This window comes from Pecten maximus, chromosome 5 (genome assembly GCF_902652985.1).
Source record: "Pecten maximus chromosome 5, xPecMax1.1, whole genome shotgun sequence".
Lineage (NCBI taxonomy): Eukaryota > Metazoa > Mollusca > Bivalvia > Pectinida > Pectinidae > Pecten > Pecten maximus.
Window position 1 is genome coordinate 171,871 of NC_047019.1, and position 22,083 is coordinate 193,953.

At 30.4% G+C, this 22,083-nt stretch overlaps 1 protein-coding gene across 1 annotated transcript in view; it reads right to left on the bottom strand.

Annotated features, from left to right (window-relative positions):
- The window catches only part of LOC117326765 (snake venom 5'-nucleotidase-like), a 137,443-nt gene that overhangs the window by 79,629 nt on the left and 35,731 nt on the right, over positions 1 to 22,083 (bottom strand). Inside the window, exons 2-3 of the mRNA XM_033883483.1 lie at positions 21,138 to 21,351; positions 20,031 to 20,216 (exon numbers count right to left, since the gene is read on the bottom strand). Coding sequence (XP_033739374.1) covers positions 20,031 to 20,216; positions 21,138 to 21,351 — 400 coding nt within the window. The remainder of the gene's footprint in view (positions 1 to 20,030; positions 20,217 to 21,137; positions 21,352 to 22,083) is intronic.

The following is a 22,083-nucleotide window of genomic DNA, read 5'->3' on the forward strand; positions in this document are numbered from 1 at the left end:
TTTACGTAAAGAGTAAGGGGTTTTATATTTACGTAAAGAGTCAGGTGTTTTATATTTACGTAAAGAGGAAGGTGTTTTATATTTAATGTAAAGAGGAAGGTGTTTTATATTTACGTAAAGAGGAAAGTGTTTTATATTTAATGTAAAGAGGAAGGTGTTTTATATTTAATGTAAAGAGTCAGCTGTTTTATATTTAATGTAAAGAGTCAGGTGTTTTATATTTAATGTAAAGAGTAAGGTGTTTTATATTTAATGTAAAGAGGAAGGTGTTTTATATTTACGTAAAGAGTGAGATGTTTTATATTTAATGTAAAGAGTCAGGTGTTTTATATTTAATGTAAAGAGTCAGGTGTTTTATATTTAATGTAAAGAGGAAGGTGTTTTATATTTACGTAAAGAGTCAGATGTTTTATATTTAATGTAAAGAGTCAGGTGTTTTATATTTAATGTAAAGAGTCAGGTGTTTTATATTTAATGTAAAGAGGAAGGTGTTTTATATTTAATGTAAAGAGTAAGGTGTTTTATATTTAATGTAAAGAGTAAGGTGTTTTATATTTACGTAAAGAGGAAGGTGTTTTATATTTAATGTAAAGAGGAAGGTGTTTTATATTTAATGTAAAGAGTCAGGTGTTTTATATTTACGTAAAGAGGAAGGTGTTTTATATTTAATGTAAAGAGTAAGGTGTTTTATATTTAATGTAAAGAGGAAGGTGTTTTATATTTAATGTAAAGAGGAAGGTGTTTTATATTTAATGTAAAGAGTAAGGTGTTTTATATTTAATGTAAAGAGTAAGGTGTTTCATACTTACGTAAAGAGGAAGGTGTTTCATACTTACGTAAAGAGGAAGGTGTTTTATATTTAATGTAAAGAGTCAGATGTTTTATATTTACGTAAAGAGGACGGTGTTTTATATTTAATGTAAAGAGTAAGGTGTTTCATACTTACGTAAAGAGGAAGGTGTTTCATACTTACGTAAAGAGGAAGGTGTTTTATACTTACGTAAAGAGGAAGGTGTTTTATATTTAATGTAAAGAGTCAGATGTTTTATATTTACGTAAAGAGGAAGGTGTTTTATATTTAATGTAAAGAGTCGGGTGTTTTATATTTAATGTAAAGAGTCAGGTGTTTTATATTTAATGTAAAGAGTCAGGTGTTTTATATTTAATGTAAAGAGGAAGGTGTTTTATATTTAATGTAAAGAGTAAGGTGTTTTATATTTAATGTAAAGAGTCAGGTCTTTTATATTTAATGTAAAGAGTAAGGTGTTTTATATTTAATGTAAAGAGTCAGGTGTTTTATATTTAGTGCAAAGAGTCAGGTGTTTTATATTTAATGTAAAGAGTCAGGTGTTTTATATTTACGTAAAGAGGAAGGTGTTTTATACTTACGCAAAGAGGAAGGTGTTTTATACTTACGTAAAGAGTCAGGTGTTTTATATTTAATGTAAAGAGTAAGGTGTTTTATATTTAATGTCAAGAGGAAGGTGTTTTATATTTAATGTAAAGAGGAAGGTGTTTTATATTTAATGTAAAGAGGAAGGTGTTTTATATTTAATGTAAAGAGTAAGGTGTTTATATTTAATGTAAAGAGTCAGGTGTTTTATATTTAATGTAAAGAGTAAGGTGTTTTATATTTAATGTAAAGAGGAAGGTGTTTTATATTTACGTAAAGTGGAAAGTGTTTTATATTTACGTAAAGAGGAAGGTGTTTTATATTTACGTAAAGAGGAAGGTGTTTTATACTTACGTAAAGAGGAAGGTGTTTTATATTTACGTAAAGAGTCAGGTCTTTTATATTTAATGTAAAGAGTAAGGTGTTTTATATTTAATGTAAAGAGGAAGGTGTTTTATATTTACGTAAAGAGGAAGGTGTTTTATATTTAATGTAAAGAGTCAGGTGTTTTATATTTAATGTAAAGAGTCAGGTGTTTTATATTTAATGTAAAGAGGAAGGTGTTTTATATTTAATGTAAAGAGTAAGGTGTTTTATATTTAATGTAAAGAGTAAGGTGTTTTATATTTACGTAAGAGGAAGGGTTTTATATTTAATGTAAAGAGGAAGGTGTTTTATATTTAATGTAAAGAGTCAGGTGTTTTATATTTACGGTAAAGAAGGAAGGTGTTTTATCATTTAATGTAAAAAGAGTAAGGTGTTTTAATATTTAATGTAAAGAGGAAGGTGTTTTATATTTAATGTAAAGAGGAAGGTGTTTTATATTTAATGTAAAGAGTAAGGTGTTTTATATTTAATGTAAAGAGTAAGGTGTTTCATACTTACGTAAAGAGGAAGGTGTTTCATACTTACGTAAAGAGGAAGGTGTTTTATATTTAATGTAAAGAGTCAGATGTTTTATATTTACGTAAAGAGGAAGGTGTTGTATATTTAATGTAAAGAGTAAGGTGTTTCATACTTACGTAAAGAGGAAGGTGTTTCATACTTACGTAAAGAGGAAGGTGTTTTATACTTACGTAAAGAGGAAGGTGTTTTATATTTAATGTAAAGAGTCAGATGTTTTATATTTACGTAAAGAGGAAGGTGTTTTATATTTAATGTAAAGAGTCAGGTGTTTTATATTTAATGTAAAGAGTCAGGTGTTTTATATTTAATGTAAAGAGTCAGGTGTTTTATATTTAATGTAAAGAGGAAGGTGTTTTATATTTAATGTAAAGAGTAAGGTGTTTTATATTTAATGTAAAGAGTCAGGTCTTTTATATTTAATGTAAAGAGTAAGGTGTTTTATATTTAATGTAAAGAGTCAGGTGTTTTATATTTAATGCAAAGAGTCAGGTGTTTTATATTTAATGTAAAGAGTCAGGTGTTTTATATTTACGTAAAGAGGAAGGTGTTTTATACTTACGCAAAGAGGAAGGTGTTTTATACTTACGTAAAGAGTCAGGTGTTTTATATTTAATGTAAAGAGTAAGGTGTTTTATATTTAATGTAAAGAGGAAGGTGTTTTATATTTAATGTAAAGAGGAAGGTGTTTTATATTTAATGTAAAGAGGAAGGTGTTTTATATTTAATGTAAAGAGTAAGGTGTTTATATTTAATGTAAAGAGTCAGGTGTTTTATATTTAATGTAAAGAGTAAGGTGTTTTATATTTAATGTAAAGAGGAAGGTGTTTTATATTTACGTAAAGTGGAAAGTGTTTTATATTTACGTAAAGAGGAAGGTGTTTTATATTTACGTAAAGAGGAAGGTGTTTTATACTTACGTAAAGAGGAAGGTGTTTTATATTTACGTAAAGAGTCAGGTCTTTTATATTTAATGTAAAGAGTAAGGTGTTTTATATTTACGTAAAGAGGAAGGTGTTTTATATTTACATAAAGAGGAAGGTGTTTTATATTTACGTAAAGAGTAAGGTGTTTTATATTTACGTAAAGAGGAAGGTGTTTTATACTTACGTAAAGAGTAAGGTGTTTTACATTTAATGTAAAGAGTCAGGTGTTTTATATTTAATGTAAAGAGGAAGGTGTTTTATATTTAATGTAAAGAGTCAGCTGTTTTATATTTAATGTAAAGAGGAAGGTGTTTTATATTTACGTAAAGAGTCAGATGTTTTATATTTACGTAAAGAGTCATGTGTTTTACATTTAATGTAAAGAGTCAGGTGTTTTATATTTAATGTAAAGAGGAAGGTGTTTTATATTTAATGTAAAGAGTCAGATGTTTTATATTTACGTAAAGAGTCATGTGTTTTATATTTACGTAAAGAGTCATGTGTTTTATATTTACGTAAAGAGTAAGGTGTTTTATATTTAATGTAAAGAGGAAGGTGTTTTATATTTACGTAAAGAGTCAGGTGTTTTATATTTACGTAAAGAGTAAGGTGTTTTATATTTAATGTAAAGAGTAGAGTGTTTTATATTTACCTGTATAGAGTAAGGTGTTTTATATTTACATGTATAGAGCAAGGTGTTTTATATTTACTTATATAGAGTAGGCTGTTTTATATTTACATGTATAGAGTCAGGTGTTTAATAATTGCATGTATAGAGTCAGGTATTTTATATTTACATGTATAGAGTAAGGTGTTTTATATTGACCTGTTTAGAGTCAGGTGTTTTATATGTACATGTATAGAGTAGGGTGTTTTATATGTACATGTATAGAGTAGGGTGTTTTATATTTACCTGTATAGAGTCAGGTGTTTTATATTTACATGTATAGAGTCAGGTGTTTTATATGTACATGTATGGAGTAAGGTGTTTTATATTGACAGGTATAGAGTAGGGTTTTTATATTTACCTCTATAGAGTAGGGTGTTTTATATTTACATGTATAGAGTAAGGTGTTTTATATATACATGTATAGTGCAGGGTGTTTTATATTTACATGTATAGAGTAGGGTGTTTTATATTTACCTGTATAGAGTAGGGTGTTTTATATTTACATGCATAGAGTAGGGTGTTTTATATTTACATGTATAGAGTAGGGTGTTTATATTTACATGTATAGAGTAAGGTGTTTTATATTTACATGTATAGAGTAGGGTGTTTTATATTTACATGTATAGAGTAGGGTGTTTATATTTACCTGTATAGAGTCAGGTGTTTAATAATTGCATGTATAGAGTCAGGTATTTCATATTTACATGTATAGAGTAGGGTGTTTTATATTTACATGTATAGAGTAGGGTGTTTTATATTTACCTGTATAGTGTAGGGTGTTTTATATTTACCTGTATAGAGTAGGGTGTTTTATATTTACATGTATAGAGTAGGGTGTTTTATATGTACATGTATAGAGTAGGGTGTTTCATATTTACATATATAGAGTAAGGTGTTTTATATTTACCTGTTTAGAGTCAGGTGTTTTATATGTACATGTATAGAGTCAGGTGTTTTATATGTACATGTATAGAGTAGGGTGTTTTATATGTTCATGTATAGAGTAGGGTGTTTTATATTTACATGTATAGAGTAGGGTGTTTTATATGTTCATGTATAGAGTAGGCTGTTTTATATTTACATGTATAGAGTAGGGTGTTTTATATTTACATGTATAGAGAAGGGTGTTTTATATTTACATGTATAGAGTAGGGTGTTTTATATTTACATGTATAGAGTAGGGTGTTTTATATTTACATGTATAGAGTAGGCTGTTTTATATTTACATGTATAGAGTTAGGTGTTTTATATTTACATGTATAGAGTAAGGTGTTTTATATATACATGTATAGTGTAGGGTGTTTCATATTTACATGTATAGAGTAGGGTGTTTTATATTTACATATATAGAGTAGGGTGTTTTATATGTACATGTATAGAGTAGGGTGTTTATATTTACATGTATAGAGTAGGGTGTTTTATATTTACATGTATAGAGTAGGGTGTTTTATATTTACATATATAGAGTAGGGTGTTTTATATGTACATGTATAGAGTAGGGTGTTTTATATTTACATGTATAGAGTCAGGTGTTTTATATTTACATGTATAGTGTAGGGTGTTTTATATTTACATGTATAGAGTAGGGTGTTTATATGTACATGTATGGAGTAAGGTGTTTTATATTGACAGGTATAGAGTAGGGTGTTTTATATTTACATGTATAGAGTAGGGTGTTTGATATTTACCTGTATAGAGTAGGGTGTTTTATATTTACATGTATAGAGTAAGGTGTTTTATATATACATGTATAGTGTAGGGTGTTTTATATTTACATGTATAGAGTAGGGTGTTTTATATTTACATATATAGAGTAGGGTGTTTTATATTTACATGTATAGAGTAAGGTGTTTTATCTTTACCTGTATAGAGTAGGGTGTTTTATATTTACCTGTATAGAGTAGGGTGTTTTATATTTACCTGTATAGAGTAGGGTGTTTTATCTTTACCTGTATAGAGTAGGGTGTTTTATATTTACCTGTATAGAGTAGGGTGTTTTATCTTAACCTGTATAGAGTAGGGTGTTTTATATTTACATGTATAGAGTAGGGTGTTTTATCTTTACCTGTATAGAGTAGGGTGTTTTATATTTACCTGTATAGAGTAGGGTGTTTTATATGTACATGTATAGAGTAGGGTGTTTTATATTTACATGTATAGAGTAGGGTGTTTTATATTTACATGTATAGAGTAGGGTGTTTTATATTTACATGTATAGAGTAGAGTGTTTTATATTTACATGTATAGAGTAGGGTGTTTTATATTTACATGTATAGAGTAGGGTGTTTTATATTTACATGTATAGAGTAGGATGTTTTATATGTACATGTATAGAGTAGGATGTTTTATATTTACATGTATAAAGTCAGGTGTTTTCAATGTAGATGTATAGAGTAGGGTGTTTTCAATGTGAATGTATAGAGTAAGGTGTTTTATATTTACCTGTATAGAGTCAGGTGTTTTATATTTACCGGTATAGAGTCAGGTGTTTTATATTTACCTTATAGAATAAGGTGTTTTATATTTACATGTATAGAGTAAGGTGTTTTATATTTACATGTATAGAGTAAGGTGTTTTATATTTACATGTATAGAGTAGGGTGTTTTATATTTACATGTATAGAGTAGGGTGTTTTATATTTACATGTATAGTGTAGGGTGTTTTATATTTACATGTATAGAGCAAGGTGTTTTTTATTTACTTGTATAGAGTAGGCTGTTTTATATTTACATGTATAGAGTAGGGTGTTTTATATTTACTTGTATAGAGTAGGCTGTTTTATTTTTACATGTATAGAGTAGGGTGTTTTATATTTACATGTATAGTGTAGGGTGTTTTATATGTACAGCTATAGAGTAAGGTGTTTTATATTTACATGTATAGAGTAGGGTGTTTTATATTTACATGTATAGAGTAGGGTGTTTTATATTTACATGTATAGAGTAGGGTGTTTTATATTTACATATATAGAGTAGGATGTTTTATATTTACATGTATAGAGTAGGGTGTTTTATATTTACATGTATAGAGTAGGGTGTTTTATATTTACATGTATAGTGTAGGGTGTTTGATATTTACATGTATAGAGCAAGGTGTTTTTTATTTACTTGTATAGAGTAGGCTGTTTTATATTTACATGTATAGAGTAGGGTGTTTTATATTTACTTGTATAGAGTAGGCTGTTTTATATTTACATGTATAGAGTAGGGTGTTTTATATTTACATGTATAGTGTAGGGTGTTTTATATTTACATGTATAGAGTAGGGTGTTTTATATGTACATGTATAGAGTAGGGTGTTTTATATTTACATATATAGAGTAAGGTGTTTTATATTTACATGTATAGAGTCAGGTGTTTTATATGTACATGTATAGAGTAGGGTGTTTTATATGTACATGTATAGAGTAGGGTGTTTTATATTTACCTGTATAGAGTCAGGTGTTTTATATTTACATGTATAGAGTCAGGTGTTTTATATGTACATGTATGGAGTAAGGTGTTTTATATTGACAGGTATAGAGTAGGGTTTTTATATTTACCTGTATAGAGTAGGGTGTTTTATATTTACATGTATAGAGTAAGGTGTTTTATATATACATGTATAGTGTAGGGTGTTTCATATTTACATGTATAGAGTAGGGTGTTTTATATTTACATGTATAGAGTAGGGTGTTTTATATTTACATGTATAGAGTAGGGTGTTTTATATTTACATGTATAGAGTAGGATGTTTTATATGTACATGTATAGAGTAGGATGTTTTATATTTACATGTATAAAGTCAGGTGTTTTCAATGTAGATGTATAGAGTAGGGTGTTTTCAATGTGAATGTATAGAGTAAGGTGTTTTATATTTACCTGTATAGAGTCAGGTGTTTTATATTTACATGTATAGAGTAAGGTGTTTTATATTTACATGTATAGAGTAAGGTGTTTTATATTTACATGTATAGAGTAGGGTGTTTTATATGTACATGTATAGAGTAGGCTGTTTTATATTTACATGTATAGAGTGGGGTGTTTTATATTTACATGTATAGAGTAGGGTGTTTTATATTTACATGTATAGTGTAGGGTGTTTTATATGTACAGCTATAGAGTAGGGTGTTTTATATTTACATGTATAGAGTAGGGTGTTTTATATTTACATGTATAGTGTAGGGTGTTTTATATTTACATGTATAGAGCAAGGTGTTTTTTATTTACTTGTATAGAGTAGGCTGTTTTATATTTACATGTATAGAGTAGGGTGTTTTATATTTACTTGTATAGAGTAGGCTGTTTTATATTTACATGTATAGAGTAGGGTGTTTTATATTTACATGTATAGTGTAGGGTGTTTTATATGTACAGCTATAGAGTAAGGTGTTTTATATTGACATGTATAGAGTAGGGTGTTTTATATTTACATGTATAGAGTAGGGTGTTTTATATTTACATGTATAGAGTAGGGTGTTTTATATTTACATATATAGAGTAGGATGTTTTATATTTACATGTATAGAGTAGGGTGTTTTATATTTACATGTATAGAGTAGGGTGTTTTATATTTACATGTATAGTGTAGGGTGTTTTATATTTACATGTATAGAGCAAGGTGTTTTTTATTTACTTGTATAGAGTAGGCTGTTTTATATTTACATGTATAGAGTAGGGTGTTTTATATTTACTTGTATAGAGTAGGCTGTTTTATATTTACATGTATAGAGTAGGGTGTTTTATATTTACATGTATAGTGTAGGGTGTTTTATATGTACAGCTATAGAGTAAGGTGTTTTATATTGACATGTATGGAGTAAGGTGTTTTATATTTACATGTATAGAGCAAGGTGTTTTATATATACATGTATAGAGTAGGGTGTTTTATATTTACATGTATAGAGTAGGGTGTTTTATATTTACATGTATAGAGTAGGGTGTTTTATATTTACATGTATAGAGTAGGGTGTTTTATATTTACTTGTATAGAGTAGGCTGTTTTATATTTACATGTATAGAGTAGGGTGTTTTATATTTACATGTATAGTGTAGGGTGTTTTATATGTACAGCTATAGAGTAAGGTGTTTTATATTGACATGTATGGAGTAAGGTGTTTTATATTTACATGTATAGAGCAAGGTGTTTTATATATACATGTATAGAGTAGGGTGTTTTATATTTACATGTATAGAGTAGGGTGTTTTATATTTACATATATAGAGTAGGATGTTTTATATTTACATGTATAGAGTAGGGTGTTTTATATTTACATATATAGAGTCAGGTGTTTTATATTTACTTGTATAGAGTAAGGTGTTTTATATGTACATGTATAGAGCAAGGTGTTTTTTATTTACTTGTATAGAGTAGGCTGTTTTATATTTACATGTATAGAGTAGGCTGTTTTATATTTACATGTATAGAGTAGGCTGTTTTATATTTACATGTATAGAGTAGGGTGTTTTATATGTTCATGTATAGAGTAGGGTGTTTTATATGCACATGTATAGAGTAGGGTGTTTTTTATTTACTTGTATAGAGTAGGCTGTTTTATATTTACATGTATAGAGTAGGGTGTTTTCTATGTTCATGTATAGAGTAGGGTGTTTTATATTTACATGTATAGAGTAGGGTGTTTTATATTCACATGTATAGAGTAGGGTGTTTTATATTTACATGTATAGAGTAGGGTGTTTTATATTTACATGTATAGAGTAGGGTGTTTTATATGTTCATGTATAGAGTAGGGTGTTTTATATGCACATGTATAGAGTAGGCTGTTTTATATTTACATGTATAGAGTAGGCTGTTTTATATTTACATGTATAGAGTAGGCTGTTTTATATTTACATGTATAGAGTAGGCTGTTTTATATTTACATGTATAGAGTAGGCTGTTTTATATTTACATGTATAGAGTAGGCTGTTTTATATTTACTTGTATAGAGTAGGCTGTTTTATATTTACATGTATAGAGTAGGCTGTTTTATATTTACATGTATAGAGTAGGCTGTTTTATATTTACATGTATAGAGTAGGGTGTTTTATATTTACATGTATAGAGTAGGGTGTTTTATATTTACATGTATAGAGTAGGCTGTTTTATATTTACATGTATAGAGTAGGGTGTTTTATATGTTCATGTATAGAGTAGGGTGTTTTATATTTACATGTATAGAGTAGGGTGTTTTATATGTTCATGTATAGAGTAGGCTGTTTTATATTTACATGTATAGAGTAGGGTGTTTTATATTTACATGTATAGAGAAGGGTGTTTTATATTTACATGTATAGAGTAGGGTGTTTTATATTTACATGTATAGAGTAGGGTGTTTTATATTTACATGTATAGAGTAGGCTGTTTTATATTTACATGTATAGAGTAGGCTGTTTTATATTCACGTGTATAGAGTAGGCTGTTTTATATTTACATGTATAGAGTAGGGTGTTTTATATGTACATGTATAGAGTAGGGTGTTTTATATTGACAGGTATAGAGTAGGCTGTTTTATATTCACGTGTTAGTAGGTGTGTTCTAATAGCCAGGTTTAGTTTTTCGTATCATGTCTGTGCATGAGTTACAGGTTTGTCTAAAGTTAACCCAGTGGTGTTTACTATTTGTTTGTGTTGCTTTTTTCATTGATTTATCTATTCCGTTGTGCTTCCATGGTGCGTTGTTTTTCGTAATTCTCATATTTTCATATGTTAGTAGTTTGTTTTCTAATAACTTGTTTGTTACGTAAGTACAGCTGTTTCTAGGAACATTGTTTTCAAAACGCTCATGGCAATTGATTTCTGCTAATCTTTCTTTATAGTTGGAAAAGTCACAACGTTTGTAAGGCAAAATGTTTCTAATGATGTTATCGGATAATACGTTGTTTTGTACATTTATATATATATAAATTGGACAGTGATACTTCTGGCAGGTAAGAATCTGTCACCAACTCCGACGTCAGAGCTTAGCACAACATTACTTATCAGAAATATATCTAATAGGGACGACGATGTTTCAGTAAAGTTGGTTGGTTGGGTAATTAATTGAGATTAATAGTAAATATTTGTAATTTCACAAAAAAAAATCGTTATTAAGAGATAGCTAGTTTCCATTAAAGTCACCAGTAATTACTTTTTCCAAATTAGTATTGATTACTTGTTTGATTAAATGTTTAATGCGATTTTAGGTATCGACAGAAGAATGTGTGGCTCTGAAAGAGGTACCTAAGATAACTTGAATGTTTTTAAGCATACATATTATTTCTGACATAAACTACAACACCACCACCAGTTCTATCTGATCTACTGCAAAAGTAAGGAGCTTGTTATCCAATTAAAATGATATCATCGGTATCTTCTGTTAAAGGATTGAGCCAGGTTTCGGTAAAAGCAAGGACATCGCATGAGTGAAGTTCTGTGACCAGAATATCAATTTTTGGTAATAAACTTTGAACGTTATAGTGTATATGCTGATGTTGTCTTAAGTGTGGTTTAATAAATAGAGTTGTTGAAAAGAGGTCCAGGATTCGATATCATCACAGAGGTATCAAGTATCACAAAAATGTGTGTTACTTTCTTGTTTTTTGTTTTTGTTCTTTTTGTTCTTTTTTGTTCAAAAGGTATACCGCCATGTCTAATATTTGTTATAGTGAACATTGTTAGAGCTATTATAATGGCCAGAGAAATATCCCCATAACAAACAAATATGTCAACATACAATATTGTCGATATATCAAACAATTTTCTCTTAAATAAAATGCTAGATCTTGGGTAGCAGAGTCCGGTTGTAACACCGTGGGTCAAAAAATAAGTAGGCATTTATTATGTAACACTATATAAATAGGGACGAAAATTGCATGCATTAAACCAGGAGTCCCTGCAGGTACAGGTAGGGCGTAAGAATTGTACCTGCTGCCCCCATTGCATGATCGTAAGAGGCGACTAAATTTGGGATATTATTTTTTCTCTTCTTTCTCATCAGCTTTCTTCTTCGTAATGTCTCCCTTGACAATGCCTCACTTTTGGCCTTTAGTTGAGCGTTCGCCCCTGTGAGGAAGGCTTTGAGTTCTGTCCCCTGGCCGAGACAAACCAGAGTCTTTAAAAATGGTAGTTTGCTACTCCTGCTTAGCGCTCAGCATATTTGGAGTGGGACGACTAGTTCGCCCGTTGTCAGTATAATGTGACCGGGTGGGGTGTGCTGCTTGGTGTCTTTGACAGTATGCTTCAGTGAGGTAGCACTTTAAATCGGCAAAAGTTCCGGCCTATCACAAGGAGACTTAACACGAACATACCGCAGCCTCCGAAAACACCCATACGCACTCACAACACGCATGCATGTCGCACGCACGGGAGGCCGTCCTTAAATGACCTTAGCTGTTAATAGGACGTTAAACTGTATAAACCAAACCAAGTTAAACCAGGACCCGGATAACTGGATGACCAGGATATATCAACTCAACATTAATTTAAATACATATTCCACATATTCCACAGAGAGAACACATGAAAGTAACATAAATAAGTTAAGTTTTCAGTGGTATGGACATTTAGGAAATGGATGCTCAGAACTCAGCATTAAGTCATACTCAAAGAGAGATTTCTGTCATTTAGTAAAACGATATTACTTATCAGTACTTGAACATTTTTAATTTCCGTAAAGAACGTATGACTACTTTTAAAATGTTTTTTTATCAGATTGACTAGTAGTCTGATCAATCGTACCGATAATCCAGGCTCTGTGTTAGAATATGTTGTATGGTATTTTAGGTAAATATGTTTACTTCGTGTTTTTATTAATGCAAAATATGATATAATTTGACCCTGTCCCAAGAATCATCTCAATAAATGGGGACTAGGGACTGTTTACAAAATTTAGTGCATTTGAATATAAATATTTCATGAAAAATTCGAGAAGAAACTTCTCTTATCGGAAACAAATTATTCAATATACTGCTTGTGTGTGCTGAAGTACATATACAGTAGTTCCTTGAAAGTCATCGTAGGCTAATATGTATGTGATATGATTCTCGAAAAGTTGCTGCTCGACATAAACAAATATCAACTGATCAAGATATCAGAACATAAGCATGCATCACCTAACGAAACAGTAATTTCATTTAACAAACAAACAACAACAAAAATATTACATATTTAAACGTCGCCTGTCTCTAAAACCTTATGACACGTATGACATTTTTAGTGGGCCTACTGGAAACTTACGAGTTAAGATTTGTTATCGAAAATACTTAAAAGCTGACCTGGATTGACGATGAATACAGATCCTGTTAGGCAACATATTTGTTATGTAAAATTCAATACAACTCACTTAGATTGCAGCTAAAGATTGTGAGTTGAACGAGTAAGCGGCGTGAAGTCCCCGGTGTTATTCCATCCGGATCTCATTGATGAATCATTTCAGGTACAATACCCGATGAGTTCAGGATGGCGTTATTCTATAATTTTCCTTTATATATGCGGACAAGCCGACCAAACCAGTTGTGTCAATAATTTTATGGAACAACCTTAACTGACCTGCTGATGTTAATGCAGGCTTTGAAAGACGTCATCAAGATGACTCGCCCAAAATAAATATAAAATCAGTTGATCTGCAATGATTTTAATGCTAACAACTGTGTATGCCGACCCGGTCTTACGTCATCAAAACAGACGGTCTATTTATAGGAAAATACCCAGTCCAGTGGAAAAATACTGAGAAGGTTGACAAAATAGGCCATTTTCACAAACATCATGTGAAAAAGTTAAAATGACGATTTTGGCATGTTTGACCCAAAATATCTCTTATATACCAGATACATCCAGGCCTTGATCGCACTGAGTTTTACAATGGTTTAACATATTAACCAAATTATATGTGCCATGCTTTCCACCTCCAAATCGCTACAATAGCCGGCAAAAAAATGCGAATTACCTCATACTATCATTACGTTCTCGTCTTCAGTAATACTTTATGGACATGGCAGTCTATATCAACTCTTTCAGTAAAATATCGTGGTCAATATAAAAAATAACGCTGTAATTGTATGAATGTGTTAATATTATTACAAGTTTACCGGTAATAAGTTATATATTGATGTATCTAAATGTTGCCGTACCTTTCCCCTGTGTTTATTGAGGAATAACAAATATTCTGCATGAGCTAATACTTTTTTACTATCGACGGAAAGCAAAGTATTTCATTGACAAAGCACTGAACGAGGTCTGAGTGCTCCCAATATAACTTCAAGTAACGTACATGCTTTTTGTTTTTCTTATTATTGAAGCATTATCTTTTACCTTTGACTACCAAACCTGAAGCTACATGTAGTATTCTAAGTAACGATAACAGAGATATCGCCCCATACTACACTTCATTCTTTATTTACCTGCATTAAGAAAGGTGTTTCATGTTACATGTATAGAGAAATGCGTTTGTTTTAACTGTATATAACAAGGTGTTTATATTACGTGTATAGGTAAAGTGTTTTATATTACGTGTATAGGTAAAGTGTTTTATGTTACGTGTATAGGTAAAGTGTTTTATGTTACGTGTATAGGTAAAGTGTTTTATGTTAAGTGTATAGGTAAAGTGTTTTATGTTACGTGTATAGGTAAAGTGTTTTATGTTACGTGTATAGGTAAAGTGTTGTATGTTAAGTGTATAGGTAAAGTGTTGTATGTTACGTGTATAGGTAAAGTGTTTTATATTAAGTGTATAGGTAAAGTGTTTTATGTTACGTGTATAGGTAAAGTGTTGTATGTTACGTGTATAGGTAAATTGTTTTATGTTAAGTGTATAGGTAAAGTGTTTTATGTTACGTGTATAGGTAAAGTGTTTTATGTTAAGTGTATAGGTAAAGTGTTTTATGTTAAGTGTATAGGTAAAGTGTTTTATGTTAAGTGTATAGGTAAGTGTTTTATGTTACGTGTATAGGTTAAAGTGTTGTATCGCTACGTGTATAGGCTAAAGTGTTTTATGTTTAAGTGTATAGGTAAAGTGTTTAGTGTTAAGTGCTATAGGTAAAGTGTTTTATGTTACGTGTATAGGGTAAAGTGTTTTATGTTACGTGTATAGGTAAAGTGTTTTATGTTACGTGTATAGGGAAAGTGTTTTATGTTTACGTGTATAGGTAAAAGTTGTTTTATGTCCGTGTATAGGATAAAGTGTTTTATGTTAAGTGGTATAGGTTTTAAAGTGTTTTATGTTAGTGTATAGGTTAAAGTGTTTTATGTTAAGGTATAGGGTAAAGTGTTTTATGTTAGTGTATGGTAAGTGTTTATGTTACGTGTATAGGTAATGTTGTTTTATGTTCGGTGTATCGGTAAGTGTTTATGTTCGTGTATAGGTAAGTGTTTGTATGTTACGTGTATAGGTAAGTGTTTTATGTTAGTGTTAGGTAAGTGTTTTTGTTAAGTGTATAGGTAAGTGTTTTATGTTAAGTGTATAGGTAAGTGTTTATGTTACGTGTATAGGTAAAGTGTTTATTTAAGTGTTCGGTAAGTGTTTTATTTCAGTGTTAGGTAAAGTTGTTTTATGTTTACTGTTAGGTCACAGTGTTTTTATGTTCGTGTATAGGTAAAGTGTTTATTTTACTGTATAGGTAAAGTGTTTTATGTTACGTGTATAGGTAAAGTGTTTTATGTTACGTTATAGGTAAAGTGTTTTATGTTAAGTGTATAGGTAAGTGTTTTATGTTCGTGTTAGGTAAAGTGTTTTATGTTACGTGTATAGGTAAAGTGTTTTATGTTACGTGTATAGGTAAAGTGTTTTATGTTACGGTATAGGTACAAGTGTTTTATGTTAAGTGTATAGGTAAAGTGTTTTATGTTAAGTGTATAGGTAAAGTGTTTTATGTTAAGTGTATAGGTAAAGTGTTTTATGTTACGTGTATAGGTAAAGTGTTTTATGTTAAGTGTATAGGTAAAGTGTTTTATGTTAAGTGTATAGGTAAAGTGTTTTATGTTAAGTGTATAGGTAAAGTGTTTTATGTTACGTGTATAGGTAAAGTGTTTTATGTTAAGTGTATAGGTAAAGTGTTTTATGTTAAGTGTATAGGTAAAGTGTTTTATGTTAAGTGTATAGGTAAAGTGTTTTATGTTAAGTGTATAGGTAAAGTGTTTTATGTTAAGTGTATAGGTAAAGTGTTTTATGTTAAGTGTATAGGTAAAGTGTTTTATGTTAAGTGTATAGGTAAAGTGTTTTATGTTAAGTGTATAGGTAAAGTGTTTTATGTTAAGTGTATAGGTAAAGTGTTTTATGTTAAGTGTATAGGTAAAGTGTTTTATGTTAAGTGTATAGGTAAAGTGTTTTATGTTACGTGTATAGGTAAAGTGTTTTATGTTACGTGTATAGGTAAAGTGTTTTATGTTACGTGTATAGGTAAAGTGTTTTATGTTAAGTGTATAGGTAAAGTGTGTTTATGTTAAGTGTATAGGTATAAAGTGTTTTTATGTTAGTGTATAGGTAATTGTTTGATGTTACGTGTCTAGGTTAAAGTGTTTTATATAAGTGTATCGGGTAAAGTGTTTTATATTAAGTGTATCGGTAAAAGTGTTTTTAGTTAAGTGTATAGGTTAAAGTTGTTTTATGTTAAGTGTATAGGGTAAGTGTTTTATGTTACGTGTCTAGGTTTAAGTGGTTTTATGTTCCTTGTATAGGTAAAGTGTTTTATGTACGTGTATAGGTTTAAAGTGTGTCTGTTAAGTGTATGGTAAGTGTTAGTATTTTATATACGTGTATAGGTAAAGTTGTTTTTATGTTACGTGTATAGGGTAAGTGTTTATGTTAAGTGTATCGGTAAATTGTTTTATGTTCAGTTGTTAAGGTAAAGTTGTTTTATGTTAAGTGTATAGGTAAAGTGTTTTATGTTACGTGTATAGGTAAAGTGTTTTATGTTACGTGTATAGGTAAAGTGTTTTATGTTACGTGTATAGGTAAAGTGTTTTATGTTAAGTGTATAGGTAAAGTGTTTTATGTTAAGTGTATAGGTAAAGTGTTTTATGTTAAGTGTATAGGTAAAGTGTTTTATGTTTACGTGTATAGGTAAAGTGTTTTATGTTAAGTGTATAGGTAAAGTGTTTATGTTAAGTGTATAGGTAAAGTGTTTTATGTTAAGTGTATAGGTAAAGTGTTTTATGTTAAGTGTATAGGTAAAGTGTTTTATGTTAAGTGTATAGGTAAAGTGTTTTATGTTAAGTGTATAGGTAAAGTGTTTTATGTTAAGTGTATAGGTAAAGTGTTTTATGTTAAGTGTATAGGTAAAGTGTTTTATGTTAAGTGTATAGGTAAAGTGTTTTATGTTAAGTGTATAGGTAAAGTGTTTATGTTAAGTGTATAGGTAAAGTGTTTTATGTTACGTGTATAGGTAAAGTGTTTTATGTTACGTGTATAGGTAAAGTGTTTTATGTTAAGTGTATAGGTAAAGTGTTTTATGTTAAGTGTATAGGTAAAGTGTTTTATGTTAAGTGTATAGGTAAAAGTGTTTTATATTAAGTGTATAGGTAAAGTGTTTTATGTTAAGTGTATAGGTAAAGTGTTTTATGTTACGTGTATAGGTTAAAGTGTTTTATGGTTTACGTGTATAGGTTAAAGTGTTTTATGTTAAGTGTATAGTAAAGTGTTTTATGTTAAGTGTATAGGTAAAGTGTTTTATGTTAAGTGTATAGGTAAAGTGTTTTATATTAAGTGTATAGGTAAAGTGTTTATGTTTAAGTGTTATGTAAAGTGTTTTATGTTACGTGTCTAGGTAAAGTGTTTATGTTAAGTGTATAGGTAAAGTGTTTTATATTACGTGTATAGGTAAAGTGTTTTATATTAGTGTATAGGTAAAGTGTTTTATGTTACAGTGTATAGGTAAAGGTGTTTTCTATTCACGTGTATGCGTGTGTTTTTCTTCCGTTCTCGTCCAGTGTTTTTCTGTTTCCTGTTGGTCCGTGTTTCAGTTTGTTGTTCCGTGTTGTCATGTTTCACGTGTTCGGTCCCGTGTTTTTCTTTTCCTGTTTTGTGTCCCGTGTTTTCATGTTGTGTCTCGGTCTAGTTTTCTGTCTTTCCCTGTCACCGTGTTTTATGTTAGTGTCTCGGTCCCGTTTTTATGTTAGTGTCTGGTCAAGTTTTTCTGTTCCGTGTCATCGGTCCGTGTTTTTTTCATGTTCCGTGTTAGTAACTGTTTTTCTGTTCCGTGTCTGTTCTTTCATTTGTTTGTACGTGTTTCTTTGTGTCTGGTCACGTGTTTTCTGTTCCGTGTCTCGTCCCTGTTTCTGATTCCGTGTATCGCTTGTTTTCGTTTCGTGGTGGTCCTGTTTTCTGTTCCGTGTCATGGTCCCGTGTTTTCATGTTCCGTGTTCGGTCCGTGTTTTTGTTCCGTGTACTGGTCCGTGTTTTCTGTTCGTGTTAGGTCCGTGTTTTCTGTTCGTGTATCGGTACGTGTTTTCTGTTCCGTGTCTCGGTACCGTGTTTCTGTTCCTGTCTCGGTCCCGTGTTTTTGTTCGTGTCCTGTCACGTGTTTTCTGTTCCGTGTCTAGGTCACGTGTTTTCTGTTGTGTCTGGTTCCGTGTTTTTGTGATTAAGTGTTTTGTCTCGTCCCGTGTTTTATGTTAGTGTATGGACCGTGTTTTATGTTAGTGTTAGGTCCGTGTTGTATGTTCTTGTTAGGTAAAGTGTTTATGTTACGTGTATCGGTAAGTGTTTTATGTTAAGTTTATAGGTAAAGTGTTTTATGTTAAGTGTATAGGTAAAGTGTTTCATGTTAAGTGTATAGGTAAAGTGTTTTATGTTAAGTGTATAGGTAAAGTGTTTCATGTTAAGTGTATAGGTAAAGTGTTTTATGTTACGTGTATAGGTAAAGTGTTTTATATTACGTGTTTTATGTTAAGTGTATAGGTAAAGTGTTTTATATTAAGTGTTTTATGTTAAGTGCATAGGTAAAGTGTTGTATGTTAAGTGTATAGGTAAAGTGTTGTATGTTACGTGTATAGGTAAAGTGTTGTATGTTAAGTGTATAGGTAAAGTGTTTTATGTTAAGTGTATAGGTAAAGTGTTTTATGTTAAGTGTATAGGTAAAGTGTTGTATGTTACGTGTATAGGTAAATTGTTTTATGTTAAGTGTATAGGTAAAGTGTTGTATGTTAAGTGTATAGGTAAAGTGTTGTATGTTAAGTGTATAGGTAAAGTGTTTTATGTTAAGTGTATAGGTAAAGTGTTGTATGTTACGTGTATAGGTAAATTGTTTTATGTTAAGTGTATAGGTAAAGTGTTTGTATGTTACGTGTATAGGTAAATTGTTTTATGTTAAGTGTATAGGTAAAGTGTTGTATGTTAAGTGTATAGGTAAAGTGTTGTATGTTACGTGTATAGGTAAAGTGTTGTATGTTAAGTGTATAGGTAAAGTGTTTTATGTTACGTGTATAGGTAAAGTGTTTTATGTTAAGTGTATAGGTAAAGTGTTTTATGTTACGTGTATAGGTAAAGTGTTTTATGTTAAGTGTATAGGTAAAGTGTTTTATGTTAAGTGTATAGGTAAAGTGTTTTATGTTACGTGTATAGGTAAAGTGTTTTATGTTACGTGTATAGGTAAAGTGTTTTATGTTACGTGTATAGGTAAAGTGTTTTATGTTAAGTGTATAGGTAAAGTGTTGTATGTTAAGTGTATAGGTAAAGTGTTTTATGTTAAGTGTATAGGTAAAGTGTTTATGTTAAGTGTATAGGTAAAGTGTTTTATGTTAAGTGTATAGGTAAAGTGTTTTATGTTAAGTGTATAGGTAAAGTGTTTTATGTTACGTGTATAGGTAAAGTGTTTGTATGTTAAGTGTATAGGTAAAGTGTTTTATGTTAAGTGTATAGGTAAAGTGTTTTATGTTAAGTGTATAGGTAAAGTGTTTTATGTTACGTGTATAGGTAAAGTGTTTTATGTTACGTGTATAGGTAAAGTGTTTTATGTTAAGTGTATAGGTAAAGTGTTTTATGTTAAGTGTATAGGTAAAGTGTTTTATGTTACGTGTATAGGTAAAGTGTTTTATGTTACGTGTATAGGTAAAGTGTTTTATGTTACGTGTATAGGTAAAGTGTTGTTTTATGTTAAGTGTATAGGTAAAGTGTTGTTTTATGTTAACCTGTAATAAGAAAGGTGTTTATGTTTTCTGGTGAAGAGAAATTAAAAAAAAAAATTACCTGTATAGAGAAAGGTGTTGCTATGACCTCCAACTATTATGTCCAGTCCATCCACTTCTGCTGCCATCTGTGTGTCCACTAGGTAGCCGGCATGTCCCACAGCGATAATGATATTGACTCCTTGGCCTTGGAGACGTGTTACCTCCGACCTTACCGCCGTTATTTCATCTTTGAAGGTCAAAGATCCTAGAACGTTAACGGATATAATTGTTGAGAACAAATACTATGTTAAATCTCGTCTTGTGTAATACTTTTCGGACATAGTTTTCTAAAATATATCAACTCTTTCAGTAAAGTATTGTGGTCAATATCAAAACTAACGCGAACATTTTATGAATATGTTATTATCATTACTACCAAAGCTAACCGGTAATAAGTAATCAAATATTGATGTATCTAAAATATTGCCGTATCTGTCCCCTGTGTTCATTGAAGAATAATATGTATATATATATTATTTTCGGGTCACGTTTTAAAAGCATACGCTTCTGGTTACGTCATCAAATGTAATTTTTCACGAATACATTTGGAAATCTAATTTAACCTTATAAATGAAATAAAATGAGAGAAATATAGATTACCTAAAAAAAAAGACATTTTTGTCAGTATTGAGTAAAAAAATTAAGATTAATTAAAGAAAATTACTATGATTCGCTCACCTAAGCATAACTATTTAGAATTAACTATTTCTAAAAAAAATTCTCATATTGTTTTATAATCATAATCATTTGATCTCCAAATAGTTTAGACGCTTTGCAGTACAGACTCTTTCAAACACACATATGTAATGATATGAAAAAAATGGCGAACTGAAGCTGATAGGAAGTTTAAATTGAAATGAAATTGAGAACATTTCGGCAAGTAACCATCTTACAATATAACCGTGTGGTCAGATAATATAATTTGTCAAAATATAATTAGAACAGTTGTTGTTTAGTCGTTACAGTTATTAACATAATGTTAAGGGTCGTCATATCAATACTTATTCAGCTATTATCTTTTTTAAACATTATAATACTTTGGAAAAAGCATACTGCATGACAATCGCAAATCACGCAAAGTTTGGCATATAATTCGATAAAGGTCTGTGTAGCACATCGCAATTACCTGGGTTGGAGATTATTGCTGTGTCCTTGGTGGTGTACCCGATAACCCCGATCTGTTCCCCACCAATAGACAGCACAGTAGTGCTGGCGAACTTTCCCTGGATGGACGGTTCCAACGTGTCATCTATGTTACTGCTGAGAACAGGAAATGTTACGTTGTTGAGGAAAGGAAGGAGGCCAGTTACTCCCCGATCAAATTCATGATTTCCCAGTGTCTGGAAAATAAAGGAATATTCAAGTTATTTGTTTCAAAATTTGCAGAGGAAAAAGTATTCGTTATAATGGTAAAATGTATCCGGAGCAAAAAAAAACGATATTCAAATATGTTACTTTATGCAACCACCAAAAAGGAATGTCGCACACCGTATCAAAATCGGGGTGACGGGTCCCGAGAAACCGTACATCAAAAGTATGCGACTTGCACCTGTCGGTCGACTGCTGATTTGTAAATATTCAGTCCGTGACGTCACGGGTTTAACGGAGTAACTGAAATGGTGGCCAGTAGTATAGGCGAAAGTGTGAACAATAGCAACACAGACATGTCTGAATACGATCTGGACATGAGATTCGAGGTTGATTACTTTGGGGAATATTACCCACAAGAAGATGAAGTCTAACCATATCAGTTTGAGCCTTTAAGAGAATGAAATCTGTGTGAAATGGACTCAGACAATGACAATTTGAGTAACAGATATGTTATACCAGCGACGTGCATATGTTATGTACGATCCTATAATCGGCCAATCACCAATAAATGTATATTATTTAAGTGTTTACAATTTCTTACTTATTACTATGAAATGGAAAACGGCTCCAACATTTTTTTTTATTTATGATATTGTGCCATTTCATTCGCAAATGAATATTCAAATAAACATACCAGCAATACAACAGTTCTGGATACAATGATTGTGAGACAAGACGAAACACACGTACAATTAACCTAT